This window comes from Cervus canadensis, chromosome 9 (genome assembly GCF_019320065.1).
Source record: "Cervus canadensis isolate Bull #8, Minnesota chromosome 9, ASM1932006v1, whole genome shotgun sequence".
NCBI lineage: Eukaryota > Metazoa > Chordata > Mammalia > Artiodactyla > Cervidae > Cervus > Cervus canadensis.
In genome coordinates this window covers 11,446,663-11,463,637 of record NC_057394.1, presented here as the reverse complement: position 1 = coordinate 11,463,637, position 16,975 = coordinate 11,446,663, and the positions used below count along the sequence as shown (strand labels likewise).

Here is a 16,975-nt window from a genome sequence, read left to right as displayed (position 1 = left end):
TGTAGCCTGTCAGGCTCCTCTGTCCATGGGATTCTCCAGGCAAGAATAATGGAGTGGGTTGCCATGCCCTCCTCCAGGGGATCTTCCTGACCCAGGGATCAAACCTGCATCTCCTGCATTGGCAGGCAGATTCTTTACCACTAGCGCCATCTGGGAAGCCCATATTTGGATTAAAACAGGCAGAAAAGTTTTTGAAGAACATGTCTGCTTTTAAAATCTGGATACAGTTTGTCTCCAGAGAAAACGTTTGATGCCTCAGTGTAATACCCTTGTCACAGTATTTTTAAAAACCAGGTATCTGGACTTCCTTGGCAGTGGTTGAAAATCCACACTTCCAGTGAAGGGGGCCTGGGTTCAGTCCCTGGTCAGAAAACAGATGCCACATGACATGAGGGTTTTTTTTGTTTGTTTTTTTTCAATTAAAAAAAAAAAAAGGAAAGAGCTATCTGTCTCCCCACAATGTGAAAATGTGAATAATAACCAAACTTAACCAACTAATTAAGTGACTGGCATGTCAGCAGAACTCCTCGTAGCAGCTTGGAATGAGACTCACTTATCTGGTGTATAATATCACCTCTTGTGTCTTTTTCTTTAATGGCATTTGCAAGACAAATCAATAAATGCTTTGCTGCCCTCCCCTCCCCCCCTCCCAGGGCCGAAACATGTCGTCGTCAAGTTTGTGGTGAAATTCTTTCCACCTGACCACACTCAACTCCAAGAAGAACTCACCAGGTGAGTGGTTTGGAAACAGGGTGTGTGTTGCTGTGGGTGCCGCAGAGAGAGTGAATGTTGTAAGTCGACGGATAAAACACTTGCACGATGTTGCCTTGACCAGCATCTGCTCTTGTGCCAGAAGGTTTAACCTTCCTCCCTCCCAGTTGTGTTTACAAGCATGGGAAGAAAGAAAGTGCTGCAGTTTCCCCGCAAGCTGATTTCTTAAAAGCTGTGCTGTGAAGCGTCCAGGCCTGTAATCTGTTACTGTCATATATCTCCTCCTGTCTGTCACATCACAAGGCAGTTTTGGGAAATGAATCTCTTCTGTGGAGCCAAAGTGTGAACTCAGAGTTTCTGTCCGTTGCTGCGGTGGCTGAATGGCTGCGAACTGTCTGTTTCTTGGAAAGCGTGGCCAAGCCCTGCCCTCGGTAGCTGTGTGGCCAGCCAGTTACTTAATCCCCCTGCACCTCTGTTCATTGCCGGGTCAATGTGACTGCAATGCTTGCTTTGCCAGGGTTGTTTTGAGAATAAGCGCTAATATACACAGAGCACTGGGAACCCAGTAGCAGGCAAGTGCAAGTGTTAGTCACTCAGTTGTGTCCAACTCTTTGTGACCCCAATGGACTTCTAGTAGCCCGCCTACTTCCAGGGGCTCCTCTGTCCATGGGATTCTCCGGGCAAGAATACTGGAGTGGGTAGCCATGCCCTTCTCCAGGGGATCTTCCTGACCGAGGGATCAAACCTGGGTCTCCTGTGTTGTAGGCAGATTCTTTACCATCTGAACCACCAAGGAAGTCATTTTCTGAACCCAGTAGGGATGCCATCATCCTCACCCCTACTATTACATTACCCATTTTATAATTTGCAGGAAGACACGTGCTGTTCTAAAAGAGAGCAGAGCCTGGTGGGAACACGTGAAGATAAAACGCCTCCCTTTGAAGACTAAGTACGCTAGTCTGACCATCCAGATTGTTGCCACGCTTGCCTTTCAGCTTTAGCTGTTCCCACTGAAGGCTGTCACATCTTTCTCATCCCACGGTACAGAGCACACTCTCTTGGGTGGTTGACCATGATTTATCAGCAGCGTGAAGGCAGTCAGTCAACAATAGTGATGAAATGTACACGGTGTGAACGCCTTGTCCCAGGGACGGGGGACGTACTGGTGAAAAGACAGGCCTGACTCAAATGGGACCAGACACAGTAATTAAACAGACACGAAAGATATCAGATAGTGGGAAGAGCCCTTAGGTGATGGAGTAGATGAAGTGATAGAAGGAGACTGGTGATGACTTGACTTCTGATGACTTCACAGTGTTGGATCTGGGATGCTGGGGCTGAGAAAGCAGAAAGGATCTGTCGGTCATTTTCAGAGGACAAGCTTTCCAGGTAGAAGGAACAGTTAGGCAGGGCCCAAGATCACAACAAGCACCTGATGTTCAAAGACCGAAAAGAGGGCTCTTGTGGCAGGCACACTGAGAGTAAAGTGCGTTGAGGTGGGACAGAGGCCGGATGATAAGTAGTGTTGAGAGATCAGTTGCCGTGGATACCGAGGGGAGGATGACAAGAAGAAACGGCAGCCAGGCCAGGATGATGGTGGCAGAGGAGGTGGTACGAGTGGGAATAGAGAAGACACATGAATATGGAACACGTGTTGGAGGTGGGGTCGTTCTGAGCTTGTGAGGGGTTGGAAGTGGAGGGAATGCTTAGGTTTTGGGCTTAAGGGACCAGGTGGGTGATAACTAGAATGGGGACCGGTGGAGGGAAGGTAGAGGATTGGGGAGGGTGGAGAGTCCAGAGTCTGGTGCTACCAAGTGATGTGGGAGGTCCTTGCCGAGCATCCCAGGGCTGCATCAGGAGGGGCACTGGGTACCCGAACGTGCGATTCCAGGAAGCCCCTTCCCATGGCTTTGTATGTTATCTATCTATGGCTGGGCCTTCACTGCAGCACACAGGTTTCTCTCCTTGCGGCAAGCAGGGGCTACTCTTGGTTGCGGAGCCCGACGTCTCGTGGTGACTTCTCTTGTTGCAGAGCACAGGCTCTAGGCTCACAGGCTCAGTAGTTGCAGCTCATGGGCTCTAAGGCACTCGGACTTCTCTCGTCGCGGCTCCCAGGCTCTAGAGCAGGAGCTCAGTAGAGTTGTTCCACCACCTCTCGGCAGGTGGAATCTTCCTGGAGCCAGGAATCGAACCCGTGTTCCCCGTATAGGCAGGTGGACTCTTAACAGCTGGACCACGAGGGAAGCCCATTGTGTTCTGAATGAGTCTCCACTGGTTGTTTTCCTCCACTTCCATCCCTTGAAAAAAGCAGTTACATGATCAGGACCTGTAGAAACCATCAGCCTTCTGGGACCCACATGGCTGGGATGCTGCATGTGAAGGGGAAGCAGTTGGGGTTGCACTTCGCCGCCCCAAGTTCCAGGCCGGAGGGGCCGACCCCAGTAGCATCTTCACGCCGTGTCGTTATTGGGCTAGTGTGTCAGTTTCTGAGCCTGGTTTTCCTGTTGTTGGAACATGCGTTGCTCGAAGCTCAGAACATTGAAATGAATCTAAAGGCGAGTCCAGCTGTTGGTTGCCAATGGGCCTTTTCCTCCTGCATCTCACTGGGCCTTCATCCTGCCTAGGGAGTTGGCAGCATTAAATCCCGCCCCCTCCCCCCAACCCCCACTCCCCACATCTTTCTCCCCATTCTACTTCGCAATGAGTTTTGCACCTTTTCAGTTTTTGTGAATCATCATCTCTAGAGACTTGGGAGTTTCCTACTCTTCTGGCCCTGGTTATAAAATTCCATACAACTTGTGACCAGTCAGCCCTCTGTGTGTGTGTGTGTGTGTGTGTGTGTGTGTGTGTTCCTGGTATCTTGACAGCTGCTCTGACCAATCTGATAAATTCCTCAACTGCCACAAGCAGTTTTGGGGTTTTGTTATTGCCATTTTCTGGCTCCCAGAGTTAACTATCATCTTAGAAGTCTTTCCCAACGAGAGAATTCCTTTGGCTCAGGGTTGATAAACTTGATCGGAAGCCTAGAAGCTCTGCAGCACTTTCTGCCTTGCTGCAAGATGTGACGGGAAGGCGACCTTCCAGATCCAAGGGGTTGACTCCCACACTCGCAGAGTCCTGTTTAAGCAGAAATCTAGTAATGTGACCATTGAGACTCCAGGCAGTTTTCCATGGCAGATGGTGAGGGAAGGAGGATCTGGGAGAAGCCCTGTATGGATAGCGCTTCAGGTGAGGGACATGCGGATGAGCGGGAGGCAGACGGAAATGGGCCTGCAGTTGAGCAGACTTGAAGTGCACTCGAGCTGGAGCTAATTCTTCAGGCCTCCAGGAATAGCTTTCAGCTCCCCGTCTGTATAGATCAAAGATTGAATTGCACCTCACTGTTAAACAAGAGGCTGAATTCCCTTCTACTTACTGGGCTACATTCTCACTGGATCTCTTGCTCTCCTGATAGCAGGACTCAAGCATCTGGAAGGAGCTAAGTACTGACTCTTTGGTGCAGATTTTAAACCACTTGGGAGGGGTCTTGAAAAAGAAATTACCAGGCTTTCTTCTGGCCTAGCTGGGAATTACTTGGCTGTGCTGGTGAGATCAGACATAGTACTCTCTGAGCATCGCCTCTTAAGTAGGATCCAGTTTCTACTTGGCTGTGTTTTTGGGGGGAAGCAGTTTAGCCACACTGCATGACACTCAGGATCTTAGTGCCCCGACCAGGGATCACACCCCCACCCCATGCAGTGGAAGCGGAGCCTTAACCACTGGACGGCCAAGGAGTCCCTTGGCTGTGTTCTTCTAAGCGGAGGGCACCTATCAGAGTTCGCTGCCATGCAGGTCTGCTGCGGTGTTGTCTTTGGCTGGCTGGGACACCGGCATGTACATTGAGTAAGTGGCAGAAAGATGAAGAGCTCCGGAATGAAATAAATGGAAACAGACGTGTTTAAAACATGGCTTCCGAGGGGTGTGACTTCCTCCCCCGAGGGCCCTGGAAGTGACAGCCCTCTGGCCCCACCACTGTCGTCGCCTCCCCCCTCATACGCCCACCCTTCTGCCAAGGACTGTTGATTCTGCTCTGAGCACTTCGTGTGAATTCGGTTGGAATTGCTTCAGTTTGTGGGGCAGAAAGTGCTGCTGAGTTTCTGAAGTCAGCCCTGCAGCGGCTGTCTTTACAACAGGATGACGCGGTGCCCAGTGGGATTACAGGGCCTTAGGACAGGAAGAGTCAGCATAATCAGGGAGTGACAGGTTCCTCCCGCAGCCTTCAGCTCAGGCTTTGCCCTCTAATGAAAGAGGGGAGCCTTCGGAACCCCACACCCTCTCAACACCCACAAGAAACCCTCCCCAGAGGCCCTGAATCCTGAGTTCTGTCTCTGGACCACAGGGCCCTGTGTTTAAACTGATAGCTGGTTACATTCGGAATGTCATGCTTTTAAAACACACGTTCTTCCTACTTACCTGAAAATTAACTACACAGGTGAGAATTAAAGCCTGTAGTTCTAAGAAGTGTTGGATTCAAAAAACAATAACCACAGCCTCATCCAGAGAGCTGGTTCGGGCCACCTCTTCCCGTGTAAACCTGTGTGCTGATGTTGCAACTGTTTTTATGTGCTCTGTTTTACTCTGCTTTGACTCTCCAGGGAGAGAGACAGAGAAAGAGAATGAATGAATGAATGAACATTATGGGGGCTTGGGGAAAGGTCAGCTGTTGTCACCTGGTAGACCTTTGGGTGTTTGTTTTTTCTGGTTATGAAATGCCTATGTAGTTCTTTAGTTCTTAATCCTGGTCCTAAATGACTTAGGTGGCGCTAGTGGTAAAGAACCCACTTGCCAACACAGGAGACTTCAAGGGATACAGGTTCGATCCCTGGGTCAGAAAGATCCCCTGGAAGGAGGGCGTGGCAACCCACTTCAGTATTCTTGCCTGGAGAATCCCATGGACTGAGGAGCCTGGTGGGCTACGGTCCATAGGGTCCCACAGACTCAGACATGACTGAAGCGATTTAGCATGCACGCAAATGACTTAAAGGGGATTCATTTTTATTCAGTTTTTAAAAATTGCTAATTTGTGTTGAATGCTTTTATTCTAGTCACTGTGCTTTCCATGTCTTATGTCATTTAATTCTTCACGACACCTCTGTGGTTAGTCTTGCTAAAAGCCCTTTTTTAAAAAATTTAAAAGACCCTTTTGTTGTTACAAAAGTAATCCATGTACAGTGTAGAAAGTTAGAATATCTAGATAAATGTGACTAAGAAGATAAAACTACCATGTTCCTGTTGCCCAGAGCTGAGCATTGCTAGCACCTCAGGGAGAGCCCTTCTGGTTTGTTTTCTGTGTATATACATGTACTTTTCATCTCGTTTAATACCCTGGCTGTAGTCAAATATCCCCCTTTGTCACCCAGATGTCATTTATATCTGCTCATCTAAAGTGAGATTCACTGTAGGACCCCACAGTGCAACTGGTTGTTATGGCCTTTAAACCTCTTTTAATCTAGCAGAATCTCTTTTTCTTCATGATACCATCTTGTTGAAAAAAATCTGGACCAGCTGCACTGTGAGATAACCTACCTCCTGAGTTTGTCTGATTGCTTCCTGTTTAACTTACTTCTCCGTCTTCTGTATTCCCTGTGAACTAGACCTCAGTTCTAAAAGCTTGAGAGATACATTGAACATTCTTGACTAGAATCCCCTGGTAAGTGATGTCGTGTGCTTCCTATTTCATTAGTGATGCTGAGATTGATCACTGAGTTGGGGGGATAGCATTCTGACCTTTCCCTTCTGAAGGGAAGTCTTGTGAGCTTGTCTCCATTCAAATGTCCAAACTCCTAAGTGGTTTTTACAACAAGTAACAATCCTTGCCAGAGTCAATCATTTCTTTAGAGGCCGTAGGATGAGTGTTTTATGATTGTTATTTTTGTTGTGTTATTTGTTGGTGTTCTTCTGTAAAGTAGAATTTTGCCTCATCTAGCTGGATTATCTATGCATGCTGAATCACTTCAATTGTGTCTGACTTTTTGCGACCCAATGGACTGTAGCCCACCAGGCTTCTCTATATTCTCCAGGCAAGAATGTTGGAGTGGATTGCCATGTCCTCCTCCAGGGAATGTCCAGCCCAGGGATCAAGCTCACATCTCTTAGGTCTCCTGCATTGGCAGGCAGGTTCTTGACCACTGGAGCCACCTATCTGTATATCATGAAATACTCTTCCTACAGGAGAGACAGATTACATGCCCAGTTTTTTGCCTTGGATTACCTATTTTTATTGGGCTTCCTTGTTTTCCTGATAACTCAGTTGGTAAAGAATCCGCCTGCAATGCAGGAGACCTGGGTCAGATCCCTGGGTTGGGAAAATCCCCTGGAGAAGTTCAGGCTACCCACTCCAGTGTTCTGGTCTGGAGAATTCCATGGATTGTGTAGTCCATGGGGTCGCAAAGAGTCGGATACAACTGAGCAACTTTCACTGTCACCAATTTTTAACACAGAGTGCTTTAATAGACTTCTCAGATGGTAATACAGTTCATTTTTCCTGCTTTCTCTCTTTTTTTCCTGAGTATTATAATTACTCATGAAATTTCATTAGTTCCATGTGTTTTTATTCACTCTAATCCTTCATGTTGCTGTTCGAGTTGTCACAATGTTGGCCAGTGGACACCCCTTCCAGATTTTTTCCCCCTTTTAATACAGCCTGTTTATATTTGCAAGCTGTTTGCCCTCTGGCATAACTAGATATTCCACGTTCACTCTGTACCTTTCCTTACTCCGTGCCTGGAATCTACCGTTTCTCCAAGGACCTACCTTTCTATCCTTCAAATGGTAATTGTGTGAGAGCCAGAATCTAGCTGCTGAGGCTTGATGCCAAGGTGACACGGCTTCTCGACAGTGGACAAAACTAGCAAGGGAGGAAAGAACTGTGCTCAGGCGTGTCCAGCTCTTTGCGACCCCGTGGACTGTAGCCCTCCAGGCTCCTCTGTCCATGGGATTCTCCAGGCAAGCATACTGGAGTGGGTTGCCATGCCCTCCTCCAGGGGATCTTCCCAACCCAGGGATGATACCCAGGTCTTCGGCATTGCAGGTGAATTCTTTACTTTCTGAGCCATCAGAGAAGCCCAAAACGAGCAGATATCTTCCTACAAATCTATGAGTTCGTATTGATATTCTCAAATCAATTTTAACATCACCCTGGTTTTACTTAATTTCTTTGATTTATAAATCCAGTTTTCTCTTCCACTAAAAATGTTTACTTGCTTTATTCTACCACATAAAAGAATTTTTAAATAAATGGGTTTTTACACATCTGGCAGCTGAGGCTTATGGAAGAAGCTGAGTGACTGTTCCACCACAAAAAAGACACTCTTGTGTTTGCAATTCCATCAGCAAGGCTTTTCCTAACCATAATAGCTTACTGTTATTGTCTGAGCCACAGAGCCTTTTTTTTTAGTATATTTGACTGACCTGTGAGAAAAGTTTAAATGTGTGCTCTACCCCATAGAAATATATAGGGTGGTAAGTTATAGTTTTAATTTTTATGGCTGTATCTCTCCATATAAAATGAAGTGCATTACTCATTGTGTGAAGATTGCAGCATATGTCTCCCAGTGTTTTTTTTTTTTTTTTTTTATTAGTTGGAGGCTAATTACTTCACAACATTTCAGTGGATTTTGTCATACATTGATATGAATCAGCCATAGAGTTACACGTATTCCCCATCCCAATCCCCCCTCCCACCTGCCTCTCCACCCGATTCCTCTGGGTCTTCCCAGTGCACCAGGCCCGAGCACTTGTCTCATGCATCCCACCTGACTCCCAGTGTTTTTAGGGAGATGTGACTATTTACACCAGGAATTCCTCCCACCTGTGCAGACTTTCCTGTTCTTTGGTTTATATACCTTTCATCAGGTCCTCACTGTAAAGGCAAGTTGCCACCTTGAGCCTGACTTTGTTGCGAAAACTCGACACCCTTTTTGCCTGACGCCCACCTCTGTGTGTATGACGCCTGTCTCTCTGTGTCCACAGGTACCTGTTTGCGCTGCAGGTGAAACAGGATCTGGCTCAAGGCAGGCTGACGTGCAATGATACCAGCGCTGCCCTCCTGATCTCACACATTGTGCAGTGTGAGTGCTTCTGATCTCCTTCAGGAAGCGTGTGGGAAATACACAGCGATCTGCTCGGTGGGGGGAGAATGACATCTACTAAAAACAATGTTTTCATCTTATGTTGCATTAGCACAAAAGCCAGAGAATGGAAAACAGCACTCTTAACATCACTTAATACTCCTGTCCTTCCATGGGCTTCCCTGACGGTAAAGAATCTGCCTGCAGTGCAGGAGACCTGAGTTCTATCCCTGGATCAGGAAGATCCCCTGGAGAAGGGAATGGCAGTCCACTCCAGTATTCTTGCCTGGAGAATTCCATGGAGTCTGGTGGGCTACAGTCCACGGGATTGCCAAGAGGCAGACTTGATTGAGCGACTAACGCTTTCACCCCCCGCCCCCCCAAATGGTGACCCAGGAATTCTGTGTCCGGGTGGTTGCCTACGCTTTTCAAGTTTGAAGATGCGATTGTTGAAAACTCGGCTGACTCGAATTCAATTGAATGGACGGTGGCCAAGTAGACGAAACTAGTTCTGTCCTGTTCTTGGATTTAATATTCATTGTTGAATATGGCATTTTATCCTTCAGACATAAGACATAAAACTGTCAAAGATTTTCTCTTCCTGTACTCTGCTCAAGAGTTCAGTAAAGCAAGACACATGACCCTGGATAGAATCCAAGTGATGCTTGAAGTAGAGATTTTAACTTTGTTACACTAAATAAAGGATAATTAGATTGTGCTCATTCTAAGGCTTACTGACTACTCACCTGCTTACTGACTACTCACAGGCATTTTTTTTCTCTGGGTAAGGCAGAAGTTACTTAAAATGAAATACACATGTTATGTTTCAGGAAGGATATTATGTACATAGACCAGGGTCAACATATATAAACAAATATATAAACACTTTGTGTATATAAATGCTATCATACTATTTTAAAATTTCCATTGTATACAAAGCAATCCCACGTAATCAGGCCCAGCCTGTCCACATAGATGCTCAGTTAACAAGACTCCACAGGTTTGTAGGAAGGGTCACTCCTAGTACTCAACAAACTACTTTAGTCCAAAATGACGAGGTGTTTTGTAGAAACCATGCTTATCTTTTTTGTGTGTGCATGAAAGTGAAAGTTGCTTAGTCATATCTGACTCTTTGCGACCCCATGGACTATATATACAGTCCATGAAATTCTCCAGACCAGAATACTGGAGTGGGTAGCCTTTTACTTCTCCAGGGGATCTTCCCAACCCAGGGATCGAACCCAGGTCTCCCACATTGCAAGCAGATTCTTTACCAGCTGAGCCACAAAGGAAGCCCAAGAATACTGGAGTGGGTAGCCTATCTCTTCTCCAGCGGATCTTCCCAAGTCAAGAATCGAACTGGGGTCTCCTGCTTTGCAGGCGGATTCTTTACCAACTGAGCTATCAGAGAAGCCCTTTTTGTGCATGGGCATTGTTGAATATCTACCAGATTTAATAGATGGGTGTTTTCTTATTAATTTGAAAAAAAAAAAGTAATCTTTATTAGACTTTACTATGTTCCAGTTCTGTGTATTATCTCATTTAATTTTCGTAACAACCCCCATGAGCTCAGTGCTGTTTTCCGCATTTAAACTGAGGACACTTTGGTGCAGACCGTTGCCTAACTTTTCCCTTTCATGTGTTTGGTCTTCCCTCTTCCTACAGTAACAGTAAAGTGAGCAATGTTTTGAATCAGGCAGTTCTCGTTTCTATTAGTTGATTGATCAGCCTGCAAGCGACAGAGTCCCTCACTTCTCTTTCCTTTGGAACAGGGGACTAATAGAAGCTGTTTCCTATAGCTGTGAAAATGAAACGATAGCATCAATATTCAGAATATGCTAGGAGTTCAATAAACACATCCACCTTTCTTTGTTCTCACTCACCTGCGTCCCTCCCTTTCTAAACAATGGGAAATTTTGAAATAAAACTTCCTTATTGGAACAGCCACTTCAGGAAATGTCTCCAACCCTGGGCTTTTGGTGAGAGAAGAGAAATTTACTCACCCATTTCTGCTGCCATGTAGTCTTGTACCCACTTTCTCTCATGCCCCATCCTTTTTAAAGTCTGTTGTTAAGAGTAAACCACGCACATGGTAAGTGGAGGGTCACTGAAGTCCAGAAAGCCATGTGCTTGCTCCAATGGACCCTTCACCCCCAGACATAAACAACGGCTCAGAAATCGTCTGAATCTTGAATTCTCCACAGGAGATGAAATAGGTGGGTTCAGAAGTACTCCTGCTATTTCCATTCTCTCTGATACGCAGTTTTGTGATACACTTTCAATATTCTGATACTTACTAAGCCCTATTTCTGTCCTTTTGAGCATCCCATACATTGTATTGGGCTTCCCTGGTGACACAGTTGGTAAAAAATCCGCTTGCAATGCCAGAGACCCATGTTCGATCCCTGGGTTGGGAAGATCCCCTGGAGAAGAAAAGGGCAACCCACTCCAATATTCTCGCCTGGGTAATCTCATGGACAGAGGAGCTGGCAGGCTACAGTCCAGGGGGTTGCAGAAGTCTGACACAACTTAGCAACTAAACCATACATCGTATCATAGAAGGAGAATCTCCTGTGAATAGTGTGTTCATTTAAATGATTGATAATTATTTGCACAATCAGTACGGTAAAAAAGGTCAGTTCGTCTCCTTTCTGCAGAAAGCGGTGTTAATGCTGATGGAAGATTATCTCTACTGAGCTGTATTTTCATCTCATCTTTTCCTATATACACAATCCAATTTTTAAAACTTTGCCTCTTTTTATTTGAATTCACTGTCATCTTTCAGACGTATTTTTCATTGGTTCCTTTGTTACTGGTCTTAGATACCCCCTGTATAAACTTCGGACTTTTAATTTTCCCTAATGGACTCTGAGTAGACCAGCAGGACAAGCTGATGAAGCGAAGATTCAAACCCTAGGTGGGCCTGTTTATAAGAGGACCTGTCGTGTAGCGTGGCTGCCCGCTGGGGTGCATTTCAGCAGGTTGTATGTGCATCCAGTCTGAGGACTTGTACAAGCACAAGTTTGCCCAAGCACATCCTCATGAGAGTTCGGGAAAATCACAAGATCTGGAGTTGTTATTTTTATATTTTGCTGAAAGTAGACTGATAAGGAATTCAGTATATACATCAGCTGATACGGGGGCTTCCCAAGGTGGCGCTAGTGCTAAAGAACCCACCTGCCAAGGCAGGAGACACTAGAGATACGGGTTCTGACGTGCCTTACGGAGAAATAAGGGCTTCCCAGGTGGCTCAGTGGTAAAGAATCTGCTTGCCATTGCAGGAGCTGCGGGTTCGATCCCTGGGTTGGGAAGATCCCCTGGAGGAGGAAATGACATCCCACTCGAGCATTCTTGCCTGGAAAATTCCTTGGACAATGGAGCCTGGCAGGCTACAGTCCATGAGATCGTAGAGAGTCAGACATGACGGTGGCTGAGCACACACACACACGTTTGTGGAGAAACAAACGTGGGGTGCAGATATGCTTCATCCCGGCGCGAGTTACAGTGCTGTGGGCTGTGGGTTCGATGTTAATGAATAACACAGTGCGTAAAAGAGGATGTATTTCTACAGAAGCATACAGAAAACTCGGCTATTTGATTAAAGTGTTTCAAGATTGTTGGAGGAACCTAAGCTCTTATTTCCCCTGGGAATGATGGTTTGAAAGTGAAAGTCGCTCAGTTGTGTCCGACTCTTTCCGACCCCATGGATTATACAGTCCATGGAACTCTCCAGGCCAGAATACTGGTGTGGGTAGCCTTTTCCTTCTCCAGGGGATCTTTCCCAACCCAGAGATTGAACACAGGTCTCTCACATTGCAGGCGGATTCTTTACCAGCTGAGCCACCCGGGAATGATGGTTTAGTATTCACTAATTTGATATTTTGTAGGGACTTGATAGAACACTGTTACCATGAATGATGAGATAAACTTGGCTTTTTTGAGCCAAGCTAGAAGGGATTTCAGAAAAGACAGTGCCGTCATCATCAAGGCCACCAGTGAGTGGTGGCAGGGTGGTGGGGAGGTCCCCCCGCTTCCATGCTGTCCTTTGTGATAGAAAGTGGCAACTTAGGGGGGAGGAAATTTGTTAAGAAAGGGCAGTTAGGAAATAATATTGATTTTGCCATAGTAGTCGGAAGCTAGGGAGTGATTGATTATTCCAGTGGCCCAGCTGGTGCCAGGCGAGTTGGCACTGTTGGGTGCAAAGCAAATATTCTCAGGGGCTGTGAATTATAGCAACATATAGTGCATATCCTGTGTGATTACTGGGTTGCATTGCCCAAAGTGTGACAAGCTGCTTCACAAGACAAAGTGAAAGGTGGGTTTCATAGCAACGGTTCACTTGCTTTTCCTCTAAACAGCTGGGCTCCGCTCATTTTATTAAGCTTGTTACACAGACTATATGATAAGGCACACTGTCCCATCTGTACTGAATTGCTATAAGCTGAGCTGGAGGTAGTGTTGTTAGAGGTACAATGATTACTTTAAAGCTCTATCCTTTAATTTTCCAGGTTAGAGCCGTTAGGGGACTGTGTTGGGGTTACATGAGGTTACACCCCCTTTCTTGATGACGAAAATTTTGTAATAATTTTCAGTCTTTTGAGTCATTTCTGACAATAAGACTACACAAAATTTCAGAGCCGTATATTTTTACCAAGTTAGATTAGGTACCTTTTGTTGTTGTTTAGTTGCATCCAACTCTTTTGTGACCCCATGGACTGGCCTGCCAGGCTCCTCTGTCCATGGGATTTCCCAGTAAGAGTTTCCCATGGGAGTGGGTTGCCATTTCCTTCTCCGGGAGATCTTCCTGACCCAGGGATCAAATCCATATCTCTTATGTCTCCTGCATTGGCAGGTGAATTCTTTACCACTGAGCCACCTGGGAAGCCCATTATGTACTTTTACCCCTATTTTTTTTTAATTTATAATTGTTTATTAAACATTTGATGTTAAAAACAAAGCATATTTCTTTTAGAAGTCTTAGGAAAAATAGAGAAACAAGAAGGGAAAGAAAAGATATTGCTACTTAAAGTGAAAGTGAAGTCGTTCAGTTGTGTCTGACTCTTTGCGACCCCATGGACTATAGCCTACTAGGCTCCTCTGTCCATGGGATTTTCCAGGCAAGAGTACTGGAGTGGGTTGCCATTTCCTTCTCCAACTTTTACCCCTATTTACAATCATCTTTTCTCTACATGATAAAGCATGTAGGGTTTGCACTAATTGTTATATGCGCATTTCCAAAGTTGATTTTGTCAAGCCCTGAAATTCTGGGGCTTATTTAGAAGTCAGAATGTTTTGATCCTCTTGTTTAGAATTTACTGCCTAAAGTAGGAACAACCCCTAGTTGGGTGGGGAGGAAGGAACATGGATGGCCAAAGATGAATGATTCTGAAGTGTTCTTTCTGACGAGTAGAGATGAGAAAAAGTGGGATCTGTCATCTTACATTGGCAGAGCTGTTAAATCTGTCCCCCCCGTCCACAGCTTCTCACATCTCGCCCTTATGATACCCGCCAGCTGGGATCGCCTTATGTTCTCGGCTACTTTTTCCGGTTTACTTGCTGGGGAACAGTCCACTGGGAATGTAACAAACTGTGAAGTAGTAATCATATGTGGCTGGTTTTTCTTTCTCCCTTTCTTTGTAGCTGAGATTGGGGATTTTGATGAGGCGTCAGACAGAGAGCATTTAGCAAAAAATAAGTACATACCTCAGCAAGATGCACTAGAAGACAAAATCGTGGAATTTCACCATAACCACATGTAAGTCTCCTTTGTTGCTTCCTTTGAGCTGTTTCTCTCTGTCCTCCGACATTCGTTAAGTACCTGTACACACACACAGAGTAAGTATTGGGAAGAGATATGCAGAGGGAGGGAGGACGGCCCAGAGGCTTAGTCAGTGTTGTTACTTATCCTGGACTCTCAGAGATGCAGGTTACCCACTCAAGACCAAATCCCTGGACTCCTTCCTTGCTTTTTTGTGAGACGAGAGTAACACTGGCATTTTAGGACCCTGTGCTTTTGAGCAAGAGAAAGAGTGTAAGACCCAAGTACCAGGAAATCAGGAAGGGGACATCATGAACTAGGGACAATGTAAGAATAGTGTGGAAATGGGGAACCTTTGTTCCACCTCCATTTTGGTTTCTTTCCTTTGATCAATAAAATATCTTCAACTATTCTCTGTGCCTTCTGTTTTTGTTACTGTGTTTCAAGGAAAGCACTGGAGTCCTGGTTGATAGTTGCCTTTGATAGAGTATTGCCTTGAACTTTGCAAATTTAGGGCTATTGTTAAGTGACTAGAAACTTGTTTCAGCATGATGGTGTTTTGCTTTCATATGACCTTAAAGGAAACTCTTTGAGATTCTAAAAAGCTGGCCGAGTATGAGATAGACTTTGGGGGTTTTGTGTTACACAAGCAATACAGCTTTTGTTCCACTGGCTTGACTTTGAGTTATAATGAACTGGAGGCTGGGTGTCGTCTGATCAGGTAGCCCCATTGTTAGTGATGAAACGCCTTTTTATTTGCCAGGAGAAGGTGCTTAATCTTGAGTTCATAGACACAGGGAGTTCAAATCTCCTGGCCTTTCTCTTGATTTTTTTGTATTGTCAGTGGACAAACACCAGCAGAATCGGATTTCCAGCTCCTAGAGATTGCCCGCAGACTGGAGATGTACGGCATCCGATTGCACCCAGCCAAGGACCGGGAAGGCACGAAGATCAACCTGGCCGTGGCCAACACGGGGATTCTAGTGTTTCAGGTAAGAGCGTTTAGAACCAGCTCGGTTCCCTTGGTGATGGAGAGATAAGAGTTGACCCTTCAACTCTGATTCCATGTTGGGTGGTCCAGGCTGAGATCTCCAATGATTATTTTTAGGTGACGAAGGGAACAGACAAACCTCGCTCCTGGGTTTCCTGTTTCTTTCCATCCTCAGGCTCACAGATTGGATTTCCGTTGCCCTTCTCAGCTTGGGGAACCCGTGCTTGCAGATTTGTTTGTGTTGAGTGACTTTGTGGGCTTCCCAAGTGGTAAAGAACCCCCCTGCCGGTGCAGGCGATGTAAGAGACATGGGTTTGATCCCTGGGTTGGGAAGATTCCCGGGAGGAGGACATGGCAACCCAATCAGTATTCTTTCCTGGATAATCTCATGGAAAGAGGAGCCTGGCAGGCTCCAGCGCAGAGTTGCAAAGAAGCAGACACAAACTGAGGTAACTTAGCACTTGGACTGTGTAGGATCACAGATTCTCTGTATCTCTCTGTGAACCTAACTTAGAACATAGTTGGATAGAATTGAGATTTCAGATCCACAAAATAAGCACCTTTTTCACACTTGCCCATGTTATTCATCTGATTTTTTTAATCTAATTTGGGTTGGGTTTTTTTTTTTTTAATTGATTTGGATTTTACCCAAGTCAGCTTGTTTGTGGTTTCACATTTCCCTAACTTAGAAGATACAGCAGTTTTATGAATTCCTAGAAGTTGTGTCCATGTCCTGCTGTAATTTTGCAGCAAGACACATACTGTTCTTGGACCCTTACTTGTGTTTTATGAACGGACATAATACTCTGCATCCTGAAGTGTATGCAGCCTTGATCACAGTGCTTCTGTACTGTTATTGATGACTGCATCTGTTTTTCTTAATAATATCATTCAAATATTATTGACATGCAATTAAATGCAAACATTTAAAACGTGCCATTCTTCAATATGGGTAAGTTCTTAACCTTGTATGTCCTATGAAATCAAGACAGGGAACATATGTACCACCTCAAAGCTTTTCCCCAAGACTTTTTTTAATTGAAGAATTTTTAATTTTCTTTTTTTATGATCAATTTGCAGTATTATGTTGCTTTCAGGTGCACAACACAAGTGATTGAATATTTTATAAATTTTACTCCATTTAAAGTTGTTAGAAAATATTGGCTAGATTCCCTGTGCTGGACAACGCATCCCTCAAGGCTTCTCTTTTAAACAAGAGTGGATAATCTGTGCTTCGGTTTCAAAGGGATATGAAGAAAGCATCTGCCTTGTCTCATAAAGTAGGGTCAGATTTCACCCTGTTTCGAATGCGTATACTCATGCATGACCTAAAACTTTTTTGATCTCTGCTGGATTGTGTTCCATCTCCCCCTTTGTATTTTACCAAAATAACCAGGGATTCTGTCT

At 45.2% G+C, this 16,975-nt stretch overlaps 1 protein-coding gene across 2 annotated transcripts in view; it reads left to right on the top strand.

Annotated features, from left to right (window-relative positions):
- The window catches only part of FARP1 (FERM, ARH/RhoGEF and pleckstrin domain protein 1), a 300,177-nt gene that overhangs the window by 221,388 nt on the left and 61,814 nt on the right, over positions 1 to 16,975 (top strand). For both annotated transcript variants that reach the window (XM_043478278.1, XM_043478277.1), the window contains exons 5-8: positions 654 to 732; positions 8,722 to 8,819; positions 14,460 to 14,574; positions 15,422 to 15,569. In XM_043478278.1, the coding sequence (XP_043334213.1) occupies positions 654 to 732; positions 8,722 to 8,819; positions 14,460 to 14,574; positions 15,422 to 15,569 (440 nt within the window). The remainder of the gene's footprint in view (positions 1 to 653; positions 733 to 8,721; positions 8,820 to 14,459; positions 14,575 to 15,421; positions 15,570 to 16,975) is intronic.